Raw genomic sequence first — 20,475 nt, 5'->3', positions numbered from 1 at the left:
AACATGACTTTTTTTGCATAATCTAGAAGAAAATAAATTCAATCAACTAATGTAATCATGTAATTTAATTAAAAATAAATTCAATTTTATAAAACTTGATATTTTACTCTTTAAGTCAATTTTTATAAAATTAAATTTATTTTGAATTAATTTAAATTTATTTTCTTCTAACATTATTTATTTTCTTAAAATCGCCTTTTTTGTTAATGTTTTAAAAATCGTCTTATGGTGATTGGTAGCCCGAATTTTCTCGTATGCTTTCACAGGAACCTAAACTCTGCTACTTAAAAACTGCCTTGAAATATCCAAAATAAATAATAAATTTGAGCAGTGCATGAACCCAATGACCCAACCTCGTTTCAAATTGTGCAGTCGAGTTCTATTCCCGCAACCTCTCTTCCCAGCCAGGCCAATTGGCCATCCTCGCCTGTCGCCTCTTGGCACTTTCCGTCACGCCGAGAGAAAGAATGCCAAGCTCTTCTTTATGATTCCGATTCTCCGCAGGCTATCAAAATCAGTGCCGGCCATAGACCCGCTCTCGAAGTTTATGGACTCGTCCAGCTTCTTCGGAGGCTCTCGGAGACTCGCCGCCTTGGCCCAGCAGCTCCGCCTCTACAAGGCTCCGCCTACCCTCGAGGACATCGACGAGCAGTGCCTCGAAGAAACCGCTGGAAAAGTGGTTTCCCAGGTTGGTTTTCCGGAATCGGCCACTCCAATTGCGCAAGATCCAGAAAGTTTTAGACCCAAGAGAGCCGCTGTTTTGGTCTGTCTTTTTGAAGGGGATGCTGGGGATCTGCGCGTGGTTCTCACGAAACGTTCTTCGAGGTTGTCCACTCATTCCGGTCAGTGGTGTCGGACACATCTTTTTGTTGGTTCCTGAGAAAAAAATGCGGAAGGAAAGAAATGGAGAAAAAAAATTGAGTCTTGTGTTGGGCTTTTTGGTTTGAATTTTGTTTTTTCACCCCAATTGTGTTTAGTTGTTGTATAAAGACAACATCAAATGGGAATTTTTCTCTGAGTTGGTTTTTACTTTTTTTTTTCCCTTTCCTCCATTTTATGGAGAAGTGGAACCAAATGGAAATAAACTGATGATTGTGATGTGGTTAGTGATTTAGATTACCTAATTATGTATTGGAATTTTGTTTTTGCAGGTGAAATAGCATTGCCGGGTGGGAAAGCTGATGAGGGGGATAAAGATGATGTAGATACTGCTACCAGGGAGGCGAGGGAGGAGATTGGGTTGGATCCTTCACTTGTTAAAGTTGTCACTGTACTTGAACCATTCTTGTCTAAGGTATCAATTCTTTTGCATTTTTTCCACTGTCATTTTTGTAAGGCATTTGTGGTATGTCTTTAATGGAGATCAAGTGCATAACAATGTACAATTAGGTGAATATAGACTTACTGTGTTTCCAATCATATAGCATCTTCAAATCTTTCAAAAAATGGTGTGTACAATTCTCAATATCGAAGTTGAAGTTTTGCATAATCAGTTAGGAAAGACTAGTGCTTACAATCAAAATCTGAGTCACTGGATGTAGTCCAAATCATATCAGGGGAACTATGCTTGTATTGAACCGTCAGATTTTTATTTTCAAGGTTGAGCGGTTGGTGAGCTTTCTCAGAATCTCAGGTTTGCAGAATTCTGAAGTGTCAACAGAATTCAAGCCTCATGAGTAATTGTCATTTTGTTATATAAGTAATTATCATTTTAAATTTAATGATTCAACCTTCAACTTCTGGTGATGGCTACATAACTTACATGAGTTATGATCATCAATGATTTCACCTTTTGCCCTTTTGACTACCATGTATGATTCTTTTTCCCTGGTAAACTACATTTACAAGTGAGGTTGTCATAGAATAAAGTTGCAACTCTGAATCACACGCTAGTCTGTGACAAATTGTATTTTAAGTATGCATTAGGTTCTCTCCCACTTGATGGTTCCATTACCATTGTTTTCTATGCAGCTCCTCCTGAGAGTTGTTCCTGTTATCGGCATACTTAATGAAAAGAAAGCATTTAAGCCTGCTCCAAATCCTTCTGAAGTGGAAGTAGTTTTCGATGCTCCCTTGGAAATGTTCATCAAGGTTTTTCTCTTAAGCTCCATTTATGGAGCAAGGATTAAATATATTTTTTAATAAGTAGACTAAAAAAATTACAGTTTTTTTTCATTATCATCTTTGATGTACTCTTTGTAATATATTTGATTCAGGATGAAAATCGGAGAGCAGAGGAGAGAGAGTGGATGGGGCACAAGTATCTCATTCATTTCTTTGACTATGAAACAGAAAACAAGAAGTACTTGATATGGGGTTTTACTGCGGGTATCTTGATAAGGGCTGCATCAGTTGTATTTCAACGGCCACCAGCTTTTGTGGAACAGAAGCCCCCTTTCAAGATTCCTAGAGTTCTTGGAAAAGATACACCATGATACCTTAAATCCGAGGAAGACTCCTAGAGTTCTTGGAAAAGATACACCATAACACAATTGGACTAGTATAACTAACTTCAGTCAATTGATGTGTAAACCGAAGTGGCTGAAACATTTCAGACTGGAGGAGTTAACCCATATCTAATGTCGAACAGATCTTCGCCGAGTCTCCACAATTCACCTTTCTTCAGGTCAGTTTGTCTACGGCTTGAGAATTTTCTCGACTGTGAGCCATTGCAGGACTTGGTCTCAAGCACAAAGATCTTATCCAGTTTTTCATTAACACAAGGTTCTCTTTTGTTATCCCGTCCAATGATTGATAAAATATATAGAATGAAAATAATTGAATATAGAAAATATTGAGGGTAAGAACATAGAAGAAAAATATATAGCATTACGACAGTACCATTGGTGTACATGTAATAAAATTATGGGACAGTTGTGGTCAGTGTGATAAAGAGAATATAGTATTGCACAAGATATTGGGGATTACTGATAATAAAAGTTTACCAAGAATCTTCAATTTAAAGCAAGAATTGAATTAGTTTGTGTTTGGTAAGTGAAGTAGTTTACTATTCACTACCATTCATAAACAGTTTATTATTAGTTACAAACTATTCACTATTTTTTTATTACTCCAAACGTAGCGTTACAAGTTAAGAGAAACTGAAGCTGCTGGCCTGTTCTTTTGTCTTCTTGTTCTTTAACGAAGCTTTTATGAATTGTGACTCTCTTGTTTGCCCAATGGCTAATGAAACAAAAAGCACAAACACCCAATTGCTAATTCAAAGAAAAAAGAAAACGCAGAAGAAAAACAGCTTCCCCGTTTAGTCCAGTAGGGATGGAACCATCCATTTTCTTCCCAAGGGATATTAATGAAGTTTCTGATTGTAGCTGTCCTGCAAGGAAAAGATTAGTTGGTGGGGAAGGATGATGGCATCTGATGTTTTGTTATTTGTAAACAAAGAACCATATTTACGTCGAACGTTTTGAATATTGTACCGAATGTTGTACCAATCAAAATACTGAAATGAAATATTTCGATATCGGTATCATTTTAAAGTAGTTAATATATAAATAAATTATATATACAAATATATAAATTATATATTTAGTTTTTTTTAAGGTTTTTATTTACTAATTAAAGAAGTGACTGATAGTATATGATATTTTAAAAAAAAAATGTTTAAAGATGTTAAAGAATATGAAAAATAAAAGTAAATAAAAAATAAAAAAGATAATTTTGCCTAGGCTGCCGCTAGCTTCACTCAAAGAATAAATACCCTACTTTTTTTTTAAAGGAAAATGTAGTAATTGTCCCCTCAATATGACCATTCGTGTATATTTAAGAAATAAAAAATATGACTACCAGTAAATATGTACATTTTTTTTAAAATATTTAAATATATTTTAAAAAAATAAAAATGCACTAGAAGCACGCCTAGTGTACATGCTCGGCTGCCCTAGCATTTTCTTTTTGTGGTATGGTCGTAGACAGACGGTCGCCCATCCCTACATATACAGATGAACGTTGAATCCATCCGCTGTTAGGACGGCGATAATCCGCTGTTGGGGCGGCGATAAAGGTGATGTAATAGGAATAAATACCATCTGTCCTAAAACTCACTGACGTTGGCATCCCTCGTGCCTAGCAAATATGTGGGGTTCACCCTATTTGATAACAACAAAGAGATTTTTAAAGGCATGTTTGTGCGTTAAGATAATTTTCAAAATTCTTTATAATTTTATTATTAAAACGTCACTCAAATATAAAATGTGTTACTCAGCTCCCTCACTTAACCCCCTCGTACATTTTGATTTTGATTTTGATTTTACTTTGATTTTGTTTTTTTTTAATGTTAAAAAAAACATAAAAATGCACTTGTAGTAACTTGAGGGGGCTAACTAGCATTTTTATTTTTTATTTTTTTATTTTTTATTTTTTTCATCTAATCATTATTCAAATATAAAAATCAATAGAAATTTTATAAATTTTAAAATAAAAATTATATTATTTTTTAATTTTAAAACATTTTTATTTGATTTTTTCGCTCTATCATTTCAAATCTTCACTCAAATTATTTCACAAGATTTTGAAATGCCAAGTGTACAAAAACATGTCCTCGATTGTGGAAAGGAAAATACTGCCTATAAAAGGATTATACAAAATTAATATCACAAATTGATATACTTTAATATAAGAAAAATTTTAGATATAAATCTCATATTCCTATACATCACTTAAAAATATGTAATTTTATTTTTTTATCTGAAATATAAAATAAAATTACATATTTTTAAATAGAATAAATATAGATAGAATCATTATTGGGAGCATCTATTTTTCATACATGATATGACATCATCTAGACCACACATCTCTCTAAGTGAGTATTGAGAACAATTAACTAGAAGCATCCACGTAATGAGTGCAAAGTATGTACTGTTATAGTGACTTCTCTCTAACATTACTTTTTTAAATAATATATATGGCTGTGAGACTTCTATATATTATTTCTCTTAATATAAAATAAATCTAAAGATTATATGAGGTCAATTTTTCGGTGCATTGATTTTGTTACAACTATTTAAAGAAGAGAAAAAAAGACTAAAAGTACGCTGAAAAATGGGCTCAAACAACCTCGTCGGAGTGCTAGAAAGGCTCCAAACGTTGGCTCAAAATTCGGGTATTCGCAATCCTCGTCCGCCAGCGGATGCTACGAATTCGTCACAACAAAGGATCGGATCGAACAAGACCAAGCGAGCCGCAGTTCTGGTCTGTCTCTTCGAAGGTGCCCAGGGCGATCTTCGTGTCATTCTAACCAAGCGAGCTTCGACCCTCTCTTCCCACTCTGGTCCTAGGCCTTAACTAAGTTTGCAGTTTAGTTTTGAATGTGTTTTGGGGTTCTATGCTAGAAAAAGAAAGTGGGTTTTGTGTTTTGGTTGCAGGTGAAGTTTCCTTGCCGGGCGGGAAGAGGGAGGAAGACGATGCTGATGATGTAGAGACGGCGCTGAGGGAGGCTAAGGAGGAGATCGGCCTGGACCCTTCGCTTGTCAATGTTGTTACCGATCTCGAACCATTTGTGACTAAGGTACGTGTCATGCTTTTCAATTTGACCATCACTCGTCTATGTAGCTTTGCTTTGCAATTTGGTCATCACTAGAATGATGAAAGAGGCTTTTTCCATTTGTGTTGGGAATTTTTTTTTTTTTTTTTTAGCTGAAATGCATTCTACACTCTATACCTGCTTCTCACTGGAGCTGGTTTCCTATGTGCAGAATGGTGTGGCAGTAGTTCCTGTGATTGGCATACTATCTGATAAGAAAGCATTCTGTCCAATTCCAAACGCTGCGGAAGTTGAAGCAATATTCGATGCTCCCTTAGAAATGTTCCTTAAGGTCTTACTCTTGTCTCAATTCTCAATTCAGTCTGGACTTCTTTGACGAAATTAGTCTCAAAGAAATATCTTCGTGACATTTGTTTTCATCACTTTCATGGCAATAGGATGAGAATAGGAGAGCAGAGGAGAAAGAATGGATGGGAGACCAGTATCTATTACATTACTTTGATTACGAGTCAGAGAATAACAAGTATGTGATATGGGCTTTAACCGCCGGAATCTTAATTAAGGCTGCATCAATCGTCTTCCAGCGTCCACCGGCGTTTCTTGAGGGGAGACCTAACTTCTGGAACAGAGCTGCTGACAGCAACGCTACTTCATAGATCCAAAGCAATTTTGATGGGTCTTTTACCATGTTACTCTGACTCGTGTTCTTCAAATAATCAACAACCTGCGTTATTTAAGTTACCGGAATGATCTTTTGTGAAATAAATGAATTTTTAGACAAGAAAATGAAATAGTTATATTTTCTCCAGCTCCTTTCTTTTTCCTCCTACTACAATACTGCCGGTCTATTGTGTACTAGATGCTCTTGCTTTTCTGTAGAGTGTAGAAAGTACCATATATCTTTTTTTTGGTAGCAGACACCGTCGAAATGCAACATGCCTTTTTATTTCGGTTAAATTCTAGAAATAGTAGAAATGCAACAAACATTTTACCAAAGTTAAACCCCGAAACTGTGTATTGTGTAACATCGCACGGATAAAATAACTATCTGCTTTTTATCGATGGGGGCGTGGTCCCTAAAAGTTGTTTGCACCGAAGTAGACCATGTATTACGAATAATGGATGCCCAGTATTCGTTAGATCATTGTGATACTAACTTCATGAGATCTTTTATTTTTTTCGGAAAGTGTTTACAGATATGTCAAAAACCTGAAAAGCCATGTTGCCTGCAGATGCTAGCAAATACTACTGCTGTAAAGTTTGATATCATGGAAATAGTTCTGAGTTTTGCTAGTGGGGAAGGAAAATGGAAATGCCCGCAAACTATTAAATAAAGCAATAATCTGTTGAACAAAACTTATATAGATACCTCCCTCAGCCAAACACCTCGTAGAATTTTTCAATGACAAGTAAACCTGAGTCGATAGACTCCAAGGGATCCTTCCGAAGGCGGTGTCTTAAGCAGTTAGGAATCACAGTAGCAATATCCTCTGAGCTTACTTTATCTCTTCCCTTGAGAGCAGCTAGGGCTTTTGCAGCTCTATTTGTCACAATGTCTCCTCTCAACCCATCAACATTCAGCTCTGAACAAACCTTAGATATTTTCACCTTGAAATCATGATCAATCTGAACGGAAGGGAGAGAACTTCTAGCTGAGGTAATTTGCTGTTGAAGCTTTTCTTGCTCTGCCTTGTAAGATTCCCTGAATTCCTTGGGGTTTCTGTCAAACCGAGCTCTCTCCTCCACAATCTTGACCCTCAGCTCTGCATCCCTGACAGTCCCCACTTGTGCATGCATTCCAAAACGATCAAGCAGCTGTGGCCTGAGCTCCCCTTCTTCCGGATTGCCTGAGCCGATGAGAATAAACCGAGCAGGATGTGAAATTGAAATACCCTCTCTCTCCACTGTGTTCCAACCTGAGGCAGCAGAATCCAACAAAACATCCACCAAGTGGTCATCCAAAAGATTAACTTCATCCACATAGAGAATCCCCCTATTAGCTTTAGCCAGAAGACCAGGCTCAAATGCCTTGACACCCTCAGTAAGGGCTTTCTCTATGTCAATTGTCCCGCAGACCCTATCTTCTGTAGCACCCAGAGGCAAATCAACCATGTTGATTTTGGCCAATACAACTGGTAGTTTCTCTCCTTTCATAGTGCTTTCTCTGACTTCCGTGCCCATGGATTCTGGATCTTCTGGATCTGAATTATATGGGTCACCAGCTACTACCTTGATTTCTGGAAGCAAATCAACCAAGGATCTAACAGTAGTGGATTTCCCAGTTCCCCTATCGCCCATGATCATGACACCTCCGATCTTAGGATCAATGACATTTAGCAGAAGGCATAGTTTCATCTCATCCTGTCCAACAATGGCAGGAAATGGATATACTGGCCTTTGGCTTTCTTTAGCAGCAAGCTTCTGGGCCTGAAAATCATTAAGTACACTCCTTAATCCCATAAAATTCATAACCTAATCACTAAAATTTTTCCGCAAGCATTCTCTTTTAAGAAACGATTACTTCCTCAGGCATTATTAATCTCCCCCTTTTCACAAATTGAAAAGTGATATTCAGTAACCATAAAGCCCACATCTAGAGTGCGCAAGGACCTCAAATCTTATCCAAACACTAAACAAGAACGCAGAGTAATTTGACTCGTTTCAGCGACCGATTAGCTAACATATGCACATAAGGAAAATATATCAATAAACCAAAGTTAAATCAAGAACACATGAAGTACCTGCTCAACGGAGCTTACGTCAGTGGCAACATTTGTAACTGCAACATGGAATTGAGACCTCCCCCTCTTACCATGAATCCCAATCCCTCCATAAAACTTTTTGCCATTACTCTGCCCTGAAAACCCACAATTACCAAAATCAACACAGTCCACTAAAAAAACTAAATCCCATTTCTTAGCATGATGGAAAACACCTAAAAATCAACAAAATCTGAAAGATTAGAGCGCAGAAGAACCATAGAAGAACTGGTCTGTCGCATAGGTTCTCAATACGAAAATGTACACGCCCAAAATTGGTTCAGAAACTGAAAAAAGAATGAAGTGGGATTTAGTTTCTTTATTCAGTAATGTACCTGGAGTTAAAGTGAGAGAGGGTGCAGAAGGCTTGGAGGTGGGAGAAGAGAGGAGCCGAGAAGCCAAGATTGCCTTTGAGGAAGTCCCCAGTACTGAGGCCATGGGAATTGTAATTGTTAATGGGAGTAGTCTGTGTCGCAGTGTATGAGTTTCTTGACCTTCACAGCTTGACGTGGTTTCTTATTGGTTCGTTAGGTTGTGGATAAGATAGATTGATTTCTATGGAACCGTATCTCCTTTGATTTTCCTCTTTCTCACATTCCCCTCATGAAATTATTAAAAACTACATTAAAATAACGATAAAAGAAATCAAATGTCTTCTATCATTTCCTAATATCATATGAAATAATTGACTAATAAATAATAAACAATTAACAACTATAGTCATTTAAATTGGAAATAATGATAAAAAATATGTTAATATTATTATGCAGAACGAAATAGTCACAAACTCAAAAGGTAAAGGAAACTTAAAAGGGTTGAATTTAAATTAAGTTGCCATCATTTAATTTTAAAAAGATTAGGGACCTGTATATTATCATCTCTCAAAATTTGTTAAGAATATAATACAAATAATTAAATTTACCTCTTTCTATTAGCTTAAATTTTTAAGATTAATAATAATTTCACATAATATCAGAAAAGAGGTCTTGAGTTTGAATCATGACTATACACTTTATCTCATTTAATAAAAGGATAATGATAGGCTTACTACTACTTATATACTATTCCTTTAATTTTTTTAAAAAAGTGACTATTAATAAAGTTGTATACTTGTTTAATTTTTTTTAATGATTAAGGATGTTAAAAAAAATTTAAAATAAAATAATAAAAAATAAAAATATTAAATATACTATAAAATAGTAAAAGAATAGTAAGAAGATAATATCAGGCTTAATAAAATATTCCACGTGTGGAATTTTTTTCATATAATCATGCACTTGTGGAGCTTTACGAAACTGTTCTTGTGGAGCAATGCGTGTTTTTGTTTTTGGAATATAGACAGAGACAACATATAATGCAGTTTTTTTATGGGTTTGCATGAAAGATTTTCACATGCAAGGGGTCAAATTTTATTAATTGACCAATGCCACCTATTGCAAAAGTTTTTTCCTTAGTCTTGCAAAGAAGAAAAACAGTTGGAGTTGGCCTCTATTAGTTCCTGTATAAGTGAGGCTGCAGCATTTCTGAGGAAGGAGATCGAATCTGCAATTCTTGGATTATCGACACTACTCCTTTGACTTTCCCTTGCAATTCTTGGATTATCGACACGGCTGATACTGAACACATAGTCCACTCAATTACTTTCATTACTTCCATCATTACCATATTAAATGCATCTGTTAAACTTCCAAATGGAACTACAGTCAAAGTAACTCATCTTGATATTGTCAGACTTTCAAATGATCTCATTCTGACAGATGTTCTTTGTGTACTATCTTTTTCATATAATCTACTATCGGTCAGCAAATTAACTCATTGACAGAAATGTTGTTTCATTTTCTTACCTGATTCATGTTTTATTCAGGCCTTACTCCATGGAAGATAATTGGAAAGAGTAGAAGAGAAGTTGGCCTATATCTACTGCAAGAGCCCTTTGTTAGTGTTGTTAAGAATGTTATTTCTCATTCTAGTTCTGTAAATTCTATTTCAGTTTCACAATATGAACTTCGGCATAATTGTTTAGGTAATCCTTCATTGTCTAGATTGTCCCTAGCTTGTAGCTAAATCTGTACCTAGTGTTTCGTTTTCAAGCAAAAACATTGATCATTGTGGTGTATGTCCCTTAGCTAAACGAAAACGATTATCTTTTCCTTGTAACACATATGACTCTTCTTTTCCATTCTATCTACTCCACTGTGATATATGGAGTCCATTCTCTATTCTTACTCTTCAAGGTTTTAGATATAGTTTTTTTTTTATAATAGTCGATGTTCATTCTCGATCAACATGGGTTTATCTTCTAAAGTCCAAATCACATGTCAGATCAGTTTTTGTTTCCTTTGATAACATGGTAACTTCATAATTTCATACAAAATTCCATTGTGTTAGAAGTGACAATGCTCCAGAACTTTGCATGATAGAATTTTTTAGATATAAAGGCATCATTCATCAAACCTCTTATGTTGAAACTCCTTAACAAAACTCTATTCTTGGAGCTTAAACACCAACATCTGCTTAATGTGGGAGCTTTAAGGTTTCAATCAAATTTTCCTTTACAATTTTGGGGCAACCGCATACTTATTGCACGTTACCTTATTAATCAAATACTTCTGCTACATATAGGCACATGTGCGGAGGTACTGTGCACGCCACTAACGTGGCGTTTTGTCACATTAGTGCTAATATTATTTAAAAAAAAATGAAAACGGAGGAAGAAGAAAGAAAAATGCAGTGCCCATTTCCATCCATACACATACTGCTCAGAAAGAAACCCATTTCGCTTTCTTCAAGAGTTTGCCTCTCAATTTCTCTTACACTTCAAACCACTAAGAAAATGAATCTTGACTCCACTGGTAATGCATCTCTCTCTCTAGAAAATTCTAGTTAAATATTGGTGGAAACCCATTTAAGTTACTTTCTATAGAAACCTCTTTTAAAAACCTTAGTTTGACTCCAATATGTTTGCGTCCCTTCAATGCCTTCATTTCACTTCATCTTTTCTTTAGTTGGTTTGTTTTTTCCCAAGGTGCCTTGAGAATGAATCCTACAAGGGGCTTAGGGTAACAATAATGAAACGCACCATTTCATCAGAAGAGATTTCTGTCCCCGCGAGACAGAGTATGTGCATCCTTCTAAAACCTCTCAATTCACTAAACGCAACATGTCATTAATACACAATGGCTGGTGTGCACAAGGCCTACCCCTTTATGCCTGCATTTAGAATTTTTGTTAATCGAATTCCTTTGCCACTTCCAAATAACAAATCTCCTCATGAAGTGTTATATAACACTACCCCATCTTTTACAAATCTAAATGTATTTGATTGCCTATGCTATGCCTCTACTCTTAGCCGAAATAGATCCAAATTTTATGCCCAAGCCAGAAAGTGTATTTTTATTGGATATCCTTTTGGAACTAAAGGATATAAACTATATGATTTATCTGACCATTCTACCTTTGTGTCTTGGGAAGTTGCATTTCATCCGTCTATATTTCCATTTCATCATATCCATCTAGTCACAAAAATTCTCCTAAAACTCTTAACATTGTTTTTCCTCAATTAATTCCTGATACAGATTCTTCACATAAGCCACCAGCACCTGCAACTTCTCCTTCACAGGTGCCATCTTTACAAGTTAAAATGAGATACCCGTTGGATACAGTGTCACGTTGTCAGTTCTACGTGAGATGATAACAAAAAGAAAAATGCTACTTATGTAAAAGAAAAAATTAATTTTAATGTTAAACTCTATTCTTTTTTAAAATAATTACACGAACGCGAGGCTTACTCACATATTCTTCAAAAAATCTCTTGGAACTTCAAAACTATAAATACAGAGCTCATTCGTACTGAATCTTTCAGTTCTTCTCTTCCTAAAAGCTCCCGTTGCACATTTTCCTTCGATCATTTTCTCCCACAGCAAAACCAGGCAATGTCTCTCTCTCTCTCTGAATGCGGAAGCTACGGATATAACTGGCGTAATACTAGATTCCATATCTTGTAGTTTATTACCTAGGCTTTTTCGATTTATAAGTGATGCGCTATTATTCTGATATGAGGAAATCGAAAATTGAATTTGTTGCCGTTCGTTTGGTTCTATTGATATGTTTCACTTAACTTCTGGTGAGTTCGCAGATCGATTAGAGTTGTGAACGAAAGTGATTTTGAAATTCGTACTTCTATTGGCGCAATATCGTGAGATTTTGGCAATAGATTCAAGTCTGGTTGTTTTAGCTTATTCTCCTTTTATTCAACGGATTTGTCGTTAAGTATTCCGTGGTGAAATCTATTTCATTAGTAAATGACAGTTCACTACAGCCTTTCAGTGTCACTCCGGTTCCTTTGAATCAAAACTTCTCTGGAAACTAACTCCACTGCTTAAACGTTAGATTTATTTTTTCCGTCGTGAATTATCTTTCACATTTCACTTTGAAAACATGATTAACATCAGGCCAGATCCTTAAAATTCTTTGTAATTTTCATTTATATTTCTTGATGGTTTAAAATAAAATTGGGAACTCATCTTACTCTGAGTGGCCGATGGATAAAGCATCACAGTTTGGATTTGATCCCTTTCAATTCATTTTTTCTACTTCACAAATCTAAGAAAATCTAAAAGTGTTGCTTAACGTTCAAATTATTTCACAGGAATGCTTTGAGAATGAAAGGTGGACAATAGTGAATCCATTTTATTTGTTCTGAGGATGGCTTGGTTTCTACGTCTTTAAATTTGTGAACTCGTTGAACTATATCTTTATTGGCATAGAACCTCATCTTTCTCGTTTTTGAGCTTCTGGTATAATTCCAATAGATAAGACCAAAAATGATGACTAGAATTAAGATTTCTTCTATGTGCCAGCTTTTTCGTTGATGATTTTCTGCCCTTCTATGTATTGAAGATTTTTTTTTCCTGCTAATTACTTTAGGATAGCTTGTTGCTTCGTTTTTGTTTCCAAGTAATATTTCTTTTATTGAAGTGTGGGAAGGTTTGTTGCAGATTCTTAAATATAGATGAAATTTATTACGGTTTTATGGTATTAGTCTCTCATCTTTGGTCCTCGTATTATTTTAGAATTGTTAGTTAGGTCAGACGGTAATGTAGTTCTTCATTCAAAGTGCCTCCTTTCTGATTGGAATGCATATATGACAGTTTCCCGTGGTTCACAGAAGTCAGTCATAAGATTTACCTATCTTTTCAGATGGCAGAAGCACAGAAGGGAATGTCATCTACTGATCCAAAAGAGAAGAGTTCACTGCTAGGTATTCTTCACTGCCCTTCACTCACAATATATATGGAGATTTTCAACTTAAAGAATTCTAGTCCCTTGTCAATCTATACTAGCATAGGAAACTTAGAAAGTAGGAGTTCCATTCTGTGTGTATCTTCTCTTTGCAATGAATTAACAGGTTGAAAGATAGTTGGCACTGTTTAGACATAATATTGCATGTAGAGGGTTCCAGTGGCAAAGAGAGTTTCATAAAATGTTTTTAGAGTAGGCTCGAAAATCTAGGTAAGCATAAACAGGATTTATAGCACTAAAGAGTACTAGAAGACCATAATCGAAGTGACCAATCCTGTATCTTGGTTACTCAAGTCCTCAGATTTGTTAAGTGTTTCACTTCAACACGCCAGTAGTTTTTTTTCTTTTTCTTTTCTTTTTTAATTATATTGGCATGAATAACTCAATGAAGTCCTATGCTCCTCTATAAACAGATGAGGAAATAGGAAAGGAGTTCCTCACCTCCTGGAAATCAATGTCAGTGACAGAAGATGATGCTATGGATTTTAGCTTTGATACCGTGGCCAAAGGCAAAAAAAAGACATTCAACTTTGAGAATTTGTGAGTACTGCAAAAATTTTAAGTTATTGCAATTGGTCAAGGAGTAAAATATCAAGTCTAATGCCTGATATATTTGCTGTATAACCCTGTTGATTTGATAAGCATTGATTTTGTTCCTGAATCTTAGTTTATATTTGAACTCTTCAAGTTTTGTTGACAGTATCTTCTCATGACTTCTGCTTTCTTAGGTTTCATGTGCACTATTATGCACGCCCACCCTCAGTGTATATGCTAACTTTAGTGTTTTATATGTAGCAAATTATTTTTCAACTAGGGATAGACTTCTGGAGACTAATGTATTTGTTCCTTAAACCCATAAATAAATTAATGATAATAGTTCAAGGCTGTAACTGCTGCATAATACTTATAAGCATTTTTTCTTTATAAACTTCAGGGATATGGATTTCAATCTGGATGGTGATTTTGACAAGTTGTCATCATTCAAAGTGGACATTTCAGACCTTGATTTCTCATGCCCACCCAAAAAAACTGCAAAACCCAAAGAAAGCTCTGAAGCAGAATCTACCAGTGGAAATTTTCAAGGAAAAAAAGGCTTTGATTTCTGTTTTGATTTTAATGAGTAAGTGGATATATCTTTCAAGACATTTTAGCCCTCTTTATTCTGGTCTAGTTTTTTTCTATCTGGATTCTAGATCAGGAAAACGAGTGAACTTCTAATTTGAATTTCAGAATTGCTTACCAGTCATATCTTGTTTCAATTTAGGTTGGGTGGTTTCAATTTTGAGTCGAACATACTGAAAGAAGATAAGAATTCTCAAAAGACGTCAGAAAGAAAAGGAGTTGCTTCAGAGCTAAGTCAGTGTCAAGGTTCTAAATTGAAACTGAGTGAAGATAATGCTGCAAGTGATGATAGCTTAAGCATGAAACTTCCAGCTTGCAAGAGTGTGGTCACTTCAAAGGTTGAGACCTCAATAGTTGTTCAAGGGGATCTTAATTCTAGTAATGATCATTCAACGTTTGAGAATTTGCCTGTGTCACATGGGCGAGGAACTTCTACATTGCAAACAATACTTAGGAGTACAGAAGATACTGATCAAGAAAACTGCTTGTCTGAGAAGTCAACATTTGCAGAACCTTATCCTCAGCAGGTCAAACCTGATTTACCAATCCAATCTGTTCGTGCAAATTATCCAAATCAAGATACCATTTCTGATGCTTTAGAGGTAGATACAAAAGTTTGTCGTCCGGGCACAAAAGAAGAAAATGCTGCAAGTGGAGAGCAAATTGATGTTGACAAAATGACGGTTAGTGTTAGATCTGATCATGAAAAGTCACCATATAAGATTTCAAGTCCGGTGTTCATTACTGGATCAGATAGAGATGAGGGTGAAAGGAATAAGTCAGATGGCCTTGCACCAATTAAGCATATGGATGACACTGAACCAGCTGAAAATGATTTAGATATGAAAGATAATTCTTTGACAAATGTCTCGAAAAAGAACCCACATGACACCAAGGGCATTTGGCAGAACCAGAGTTCGACTGCCAGGCTTCACTTGGCCCCATTATGCCGGTAAGAGAGTTCAAAAACTTGATGGATGTTATTTTTTGAACAAACTGTGAGGAGTAGAAACTGATAATCATGAGATTCAACCTTTATATTTTTACATGGATTTAACTATAATTGAACAATTATTAGAAAACATACCGTGTAACTGAAACTGCAACTCAAATGAGGAGGCTGTTTTTGGTTTTATAAGCTGATGCACCTATTCACTGAATTTCACTTTTTCATGCATTTCGTTGAACAATTTCTACTCTGGTTTCGGCCATCAGGTTCATAATCTCTGATGATAATCTTTGACACCCCATGTTTCTTTTGATGTTCAGTGTTAGTACATGTTATGTTTGCTTTTTGCAGGGAACCTGTAGTTAATACAAGGATGCTGGAGAAAGAAAAAGAAGGAAGTATTCACTCAAAGTTTTATACAAGGCCAGAGGAAACTGGATCTCAATTGCATCAATTATCTGGGACCAAGTTTCCCACATTTGGCAGAAAAAGAGTTGGGGCCATGCATCTATGTCCCATCGGTGAAAAACGGTGAGTCATGATCATTCTCTAATAGGTGCAGTGGTTAGTCTTCAAATGATAGAATGGGTCATATACTCTGCTACAGGGAGGACTTCAATGTCAATGATGCCCAGACTGCAAGCAAATTGGCTGGCGGTACAATTTCAGTTGCTAGAGAAGTAACAAAAGGCCAGCCTATTTTTCTTCGAAGTGAAAAGCATGTTAAAAATATTATTAAAATCCGGTGAGGCCTCCATTTCCAGAAGCTCATTTTTTTAGTAAAAACTTCTGCACGTTAGCATTATGTTGAATTTTTTGTCTCTCTAGAAATGGGATCAAATCAAGTAAGTTAAAAAAAAAAAAAAAACTCCCTTATTTGCCTCAACTGACAGTGTCCTTCACAACCTTCAACAGGGAGGGCTTAAATTCCGATACCATACCACATGTGGGCAAGCTGATTGAGAATTCACAACCACATGATAAAGAAGTAACAGAAGGAGAACCTGTTTTGATAGGAAGTGAAAAGAATGTTAAAGATCATCATACTTTGAGGTCAGCATCTATACTTTAATGATTGTATTTCCTTTCCTTCAAATTATATGTTTGACTTTGCGGCAAAGCATCAAAAAGTTCACTAATTAAGGATTAAGGAAAACTGATTAAGAACGAAACTTAATGAGGATGCATATATGTGCATATTCACATATTTTTCTTAAATGCTTATACCTTTCCCCATTTAAAAGAATCACTCTTCAAACCAAGTTTCCTCTCAGTTAATGCACATGTTTCTCTAGTCATTTTGGATAATGACTTCTCCAGAAATTATACTGTTTTTGGAATGTGTTCTAATTATACTTCAGAATCTTTCACTATATTGAACTGGCCAATTTCTTTGAAACCCGTTACTATGTATTGGTTTGTTTTTCTGGATGTTACATGAGTATTTAATATCTATCTGACAAAATTCTAGTGTGATAAGTTCCTCAGATGAAATCTGGCTTGTAATTTTTCCATGAGACTTGCTAGCAAAATATTATATTCTTGATTCAATCTTTTCAACCCTAAGGGAATTTCTGAATCCATCCAGCTTAACTGAGAAGACAACTGAATGTAGTGCCCCGGCACGTGTTAATCTGAAACTTGTGGTTTCAAGCATGGAGTCGTTGAGGAACTCAAAGAACATTTCAGCTGAAAGAAATAAAGTTTGTCCTATAAAAGCTGGCAAGAAGATGCCTGATCTTTCTCACATGAAAACTTCAAGGTATGATGCCAATATAGCTCTAAATCTTCTTAAGTGCTTCTATCTCTGAAAACTTGACGATTCATCTTTACATGATTGCATGTCTTCAATGTAGGACACTAGGAGCAAAACAAGTTCTATCAAATTCTACAAGAGAAGTTTCTTCCTTGGGAAAGTTAGAGGAGAACAGGGAAGTACAAAGCAATACAGAATTGAAGACTGAGCATCCTGTTGACAGTAATGAGAAACAAATGTCTCAAAACCTTTCCTTGAAGCGGAAAATATTTGAGGTTTATATGATACAGTTATTCCTCATAATTCATAGAGATCTATTTAAAATGATAAAATAAAATTGTTTATACTAGGGCTGTAAGTTGGTCGGTCCGGACCGGAAAAACCAACTGGACCGACTTCTAGACCGGTCAGTTTTAGTCCCATAAATTATGGACCGAGAAAATTCAGTCTAGTCCTGGGGTCTATAAATTTTGGACTAGACCGAACTCCTATATATATTTTTAAAATATTTTTAAAAATTTAATATATTATTTTTATATAGTAAATTAAGTTAATGATGTAATTTTCATCTAATTGTAATTTTCATCTAATTTATTATCATTTACCATATAAAATATTTTTTTAATGAGTTAGTTATATAATACACATTAATAATTCACTTAATTTTAATTTAGTAATTTAAATAATTTTTTATTAATTTATTTGAAAAAGAAGAAGAAAAAAATATAAAAAATAATTGGACCAGACCGAATGTACCAAACTGGACCGGACCGATTTACACCCCTAGTTTATATTGTAAAATGAAAATCACCACTTGTCTTAAAAGTTTAAACTGATGGGAAGAGATGAGTTTTTATTATTTATATCCTTTAAGATATACAAATTGGAACTTCGGTAAATTATATGAAAATTTTCGTGAAATGTCATCACTGATACTATCAACAAGCTATTTTTCAGGGCTCAAATTCAGATTCAGGGTACCTAAAGCCTCTAAAACGACTCTCTGAGTCACCTAGTGAAAGCAGGTCTTGTTGTTCTACGATTTGTTTTATTTTTAACTGTCTTTATTGGGCCTGAAAATTTAGTAATTATGTTTGTGACATATCTTATGCTTCATATCAAATTACCTGCAGCAATTTTAAAGTACCTGCAGAAAGAATTCCTGAAGAACAGGTAGATACGAATTAAGTTTGTCAGTCTCACAATTAGAAAGATAGAAGCTGAAGCAATCTATTTCTTTTACCAGGTTTGCATTCATGGGATTCAGGGAGAGAGTACTGCCAAGCATGTTGTTTATGACCACCTAACCTCTGGACTTGAAAGTCATAGAGTGGCGAACATGATGGACCTGGAAATTCCTTTAGTTATGGAGACTGATGGAAATGTTGAGAAAGCTGAGGCATATGCAAAGGAGCTTGATGATGTGAGTAAACCATTTATTAGCTATCAAGCAATTTCTATATCGTTTACGTGATAAAAGCTAATCAAACCGTGAAACTTACCGAAGGCTCATGAAACCTGTGAGTGACTTCAAAACTCATGTGAACCTGAAAGCGAAACACTTGAGAAAAGACTGCAGGTGTAAATTTTAGGGATGCAAACTATCTGTAGTGTCAGTAAATGTCAAATAAAAGAAACCCAGAATAATTAGACTCCATTAATGAAATTATATGTTAATTGTTTAATTTATTTTCGCCGCAGATTTGTAACATGCTGAAAAAAAAGCATGAGGAAGCCAAGGAGATATTGGTTCGAGCTATTGTGAACAACAATAATTTGCTTATGCTTAACCATCCAATCCATGAAGAGAAGATATCCTTCCAAGTTGTCTTAATTTGCTTCTCCCCCATTTTGGCTTATGTTCTGTTTGAAAATCAAAGTTGCATATCCTTGATAATTGAGAACATCCGTAAGATTCAGAACTTTGCTGCTCGACTGATGTCCAAGGAGCTTCAAACGTGACTATTAGGAGCCAACAGTTTGAATAGTCAAAGGTGCGTGATGCTTTCTTTTTATCAGACTCGCCTTAATTTTGCTACCCAGCTGATTGTTCATTTAGAGTTTTGTTTGGCAATATTAAATAATCAGTTGAGTTATGCAAGTGTCAGGCTCAGGCAAAAAACTCTCAATGCGATGGTTCATATTTCATGGGTCACTCTTTAGCTCAAAGATGAGCTTATTCCATTTCGATAAATAAATGGCAATGGTGATGTAAATATAACAAGATATATCCTCCCTCTCCCTCTCTCTCTCTCTCTCTGGTGTTTGTTACTTTCTTTTAGTTTAATCCGGGGAGCCACCATCGTAGCCAAACGGCCTAGGCCGCAGGCACAATGGTATTTAGGGCGGGGTTGGGGAAGATAAGACTTTTACAACTATTTTCAACTTATCTAATCATTACAATTTTTTTAAATTTTCACACAAAATAAAATAAACAATTCAATTTTTTCAAATATTCAAAATAAAAATAATATTAAAAAAATATATTTTAATATTATTTTATTTAACTTTCATCTCAACTTATCTCATTTTTTAAAATAAACTAGGTGTAAGAGGAACAAGATTCGGGAGTTTTTATTTTTTGTTTTCTATCAAGTGGTATTTATAAAAAAAAAGATGGAAGACAAAAAGATGCCCATCTCTAACCCAACGTCGGCTCTAGGAAGCCTAAGGCTTGGGCAGTTGCCTACTCGCCTGCCTAATTAAAGCTTCAAAAAGAGTAAGGGCGCCCTTTAATGAGATGAAAAGGCACTACATACTTTACCAGAAAGAAAAGAGTGAGAAATCCAAAATAGCAAGTGCACTGTGACGGTCACGTTTTTTGAGTGACAATTGGGAACTTATTACCTATTAGAAGTCCCCTAAATGCAGGTATTATAGATTGAAATACAGACAAAGAGACTAGCCGCGTCAAATATCTGGAAAAGGACCATTAAGAAGGGCATGTCATCTGTCTTTATCCTAGAGAATTATATATACTAGGGTTTGAAACAACCGAGCATTTGAAGTCTCAAAAAAACCGTAATTAGTTATTGAACGCGACTGAAAGAAAATGTTAAAGGATTAGTGATAATCTTGTGAAGGT

General features: G+C 35.4%; 4 protein-coding genes across 7 annotated transcripts; 3 read left to right on the top strand and 1 right to left on the bottom strand.

Annotated features, from left to right (window-relative positions):
* Positions 1-254: 254 nt before the first annotated feature.
* Positions 255-3,011, top strand: LOC109020559 (nudix hydrolase 15, mitochondrial-like). The gene is made up of 4 exons (XM_019003048.2): positions 255-842; positions 1,152-1,294; positions 1,972-2,091; positions 2,217-3,011. Exons 1-4 carry the CDS (start codon positions 335-337, stop codon positions 2,433-2,435), a joined length of 990 nt encoding a protein of 329 aa, XP_018858593.1. The 5' UTR covers positions 255-334; the 3' UTR covers positions 2,436-3,011.
* Positions 3,012-5,020: 2,009 nt separating this feature from the next.
* Positions 5,021-6,311, top strand: LOC109019439 (nudix hydrolase 15, mitochondrial-like). Its single transcript, XM_019001727.2, has 4 exons — positions 5,021-5,290; positions 5,385-5,527; positions 5,715-5,834; positions 5,941-6,311. Exons 1-4 carry the CDS (start codon positions 5,062-5,064, stop codon positions 6,157-6,159), a joined length of 711 nt encoding a protein of 236 aa, XP_018857272.1. The 5' UTR covers positions 5,021-5,061; the 3' UTR covers positions 6,160-6,311.
* LOC109019438 (magnesium-chelatase subunit ChlI, chloroplastic) lies at positions 5,962-8,775 on the bottom strand. Of its 2 annotated transcripts, XM_019001726.2 has the most exons (4): positions 8,598-8,775; positions 8,245-8,360; positions 6,873-7,930; positions 5,962-6,227 (listed from the first exon to the last, which is right to left on the bottom strand). In XM_019001726.2, exons 1-3 carry the CDS (start codon positions 8,698-8,700, stop codon positions 6,878-6,880), a joined length of 1,272 nt encoding a protein of 423 aa, XP_018857271.1. In that variant the 5' UTR covers positions 8,701-8,775; the 3' UTR covers positions 5,962-6,227; positions 6,873-6,877. The 2 variants fall into 2 exon arrangements, with proteins under 2 accessions (XP_018857271.1, XP_018857270.1); XM_019001725.2 differs by lacking the exon at positions 5,962-6,227 and having other exon boundaries at positions 6,648-7,930.
* A 3,332-nt stretch (positions 8,776-12,107) lies between these two features.
* Positions 12,108-19,616, top strand: LOC109019437 (uncharacterized protein At4g18490). Of its 3 annotated transcripts, none has more exons than XM_019001724.2 (15): positions 12,108-12,191; positions 13,413-13,522; positions 13,977-14,103; positions 14,498-14,683; positions 14,828-15,637; positions 15,986-16,165; positions 16,242-16,379; positions 16,550-16,687; positions 17,223-17,396; positions 17,491-17,665; positions 18,348-18,415; positions 18,524-18,563; positions 18,637-18,813; positions 19,092-19,202; positions 19,296-19,616. In XM_019001724.2, exons 2-15 carry the CDS (start codon positions 13,462-13,464, stop codon positions 19,350-19,352), a joined length of 2,442 nt encoding a protein of 813 aa, XP_018857269.1. In that variant the 5' UTR covers positions 12,108-12,191; positions 13,413-13,461; the 3' UTR covers positions 19,353-19,616. The 3 variants fall into 3 exon arrangements, with proteins under 3 accessions (XP_018857269.1, XP_035544985.1, XP_035544984.1); XM_035689092.1 differs by having other exon boundaries at positions 12,108-12,240; positions 13,462-13,522; XM_035689091.1 differs by having other exon boundaries at positions 13,462-13,522; positions 19,296-19,615.
* The last annotated feature ends 859 nt before the right edge of the window (positions 19,617-20,475 follow it).

The sequence above is a fragment of the Juglans regia genome, chromosome 4 (assembly GCF_001411555.2).
Source record: "Juglans regia cultivar Chandler chromosome 4, Walnut 2.0, whole genome shotgun sequence".
In the NCBI taxonomy this organism is placed as follows: Eukaryota; Viridiplantae; Streptophyta; class Magnoliopsida; order Fagales; family Juglandaceae; genus Juglans; species Juglans regia.
This window is presented reverse-complemented; position numbering and strand designations above follow the sequence as displayed.

Excerpts from the sequence above, each read along its gene's own strand:
- LOC109019438 (XM_019001726.2), bottom strand. The coding sequence starts at position 8,700 with ATGGCCTCAGTACTGGGGACTTCCTCAAAGGCAATCTTGGCTTCTCGG. Across the intron at positions 8,361-8,597 it reads CTCTCTCACTTTAACTCCAG|GGCAGAGTAATGGCAAAAAG; the intron begins GTACATTACTGA and ends GTGGGTTTTCAG. Across the intron at positions 7,931-8,244 it reads ACGTAAGCTCCGTTGAGCAG|GCCCAGAAGCTTGCTGCTAA; the intron begins GTACTTCATGTG and ends AATGATTTTCAG.
- LOC109020559 (XM_019003048.2), top strand. The coding sequence starts at position 335 with ATGAACCCAATGACCCAACCTCGTTTCAAATTGTGCAGTCGAGTTCTA. Across the intron at positions 1,295-1,971 it reads TTGAACCATTCTTGTCTAAG|CTCCTCCTGAGAGTTGTTCC; the intron begins GTATCAATTCTT and ends TTTTCTATGCAG. Across the intron at positions 2,092-2,216 it reads CCTTGGAAATGTTCATCAAG|GATGAAAATCGGAGAGCAGA; the intron begins GTTTTTCTCTTA and ends TATTTGATTCAG.
- LOC109019439 (XM_019001727.2), top strand. The coding sequence starts at position 5,062 with ATGGGCTCAAACAACCTCGTCGGAGTGCTAGAAAGGCTCCAAACGTTG. Across the intron at positions 5,291-5,384 it reads GACCCTCTCTTCCCACTCTG|GTGAAGTTTCCTTGCCGGGC; the intron begins GTCCTAGGCCTT and ends TTTTGGTTGCAG. Across the intron at positions 5,835-5,940 it reads CCTTAGAAATGTTCCTTAAG|GATGAGAATAGGAGAGCAGA; the intron begins GTCTTACTCTTG and ends TCATGGCAATAG.
- LOC109019437 (XM_019001724.2), top strand. The coding sequence starts at position 13,462 with ATGGCAGAAGCACAGAAGGGAATGTCATCTACTGATCCAAAAGAGAAG. Across the intron at positions 14,104-14,497 it reads ACATTCAACTTTGAGAATTT|GGATATGGATTTCAATCTGG; the intron begins GTGAGTACTGCA and ends TATAAACTTCAG. Across the intron at positions 16,688-17,222 it reads AAAGATCATCATACTTTGAG|CTTAACTGAGAAGACAACTG; the intron begins GTCAGCATCTAT and ends GAATCCATCCAG.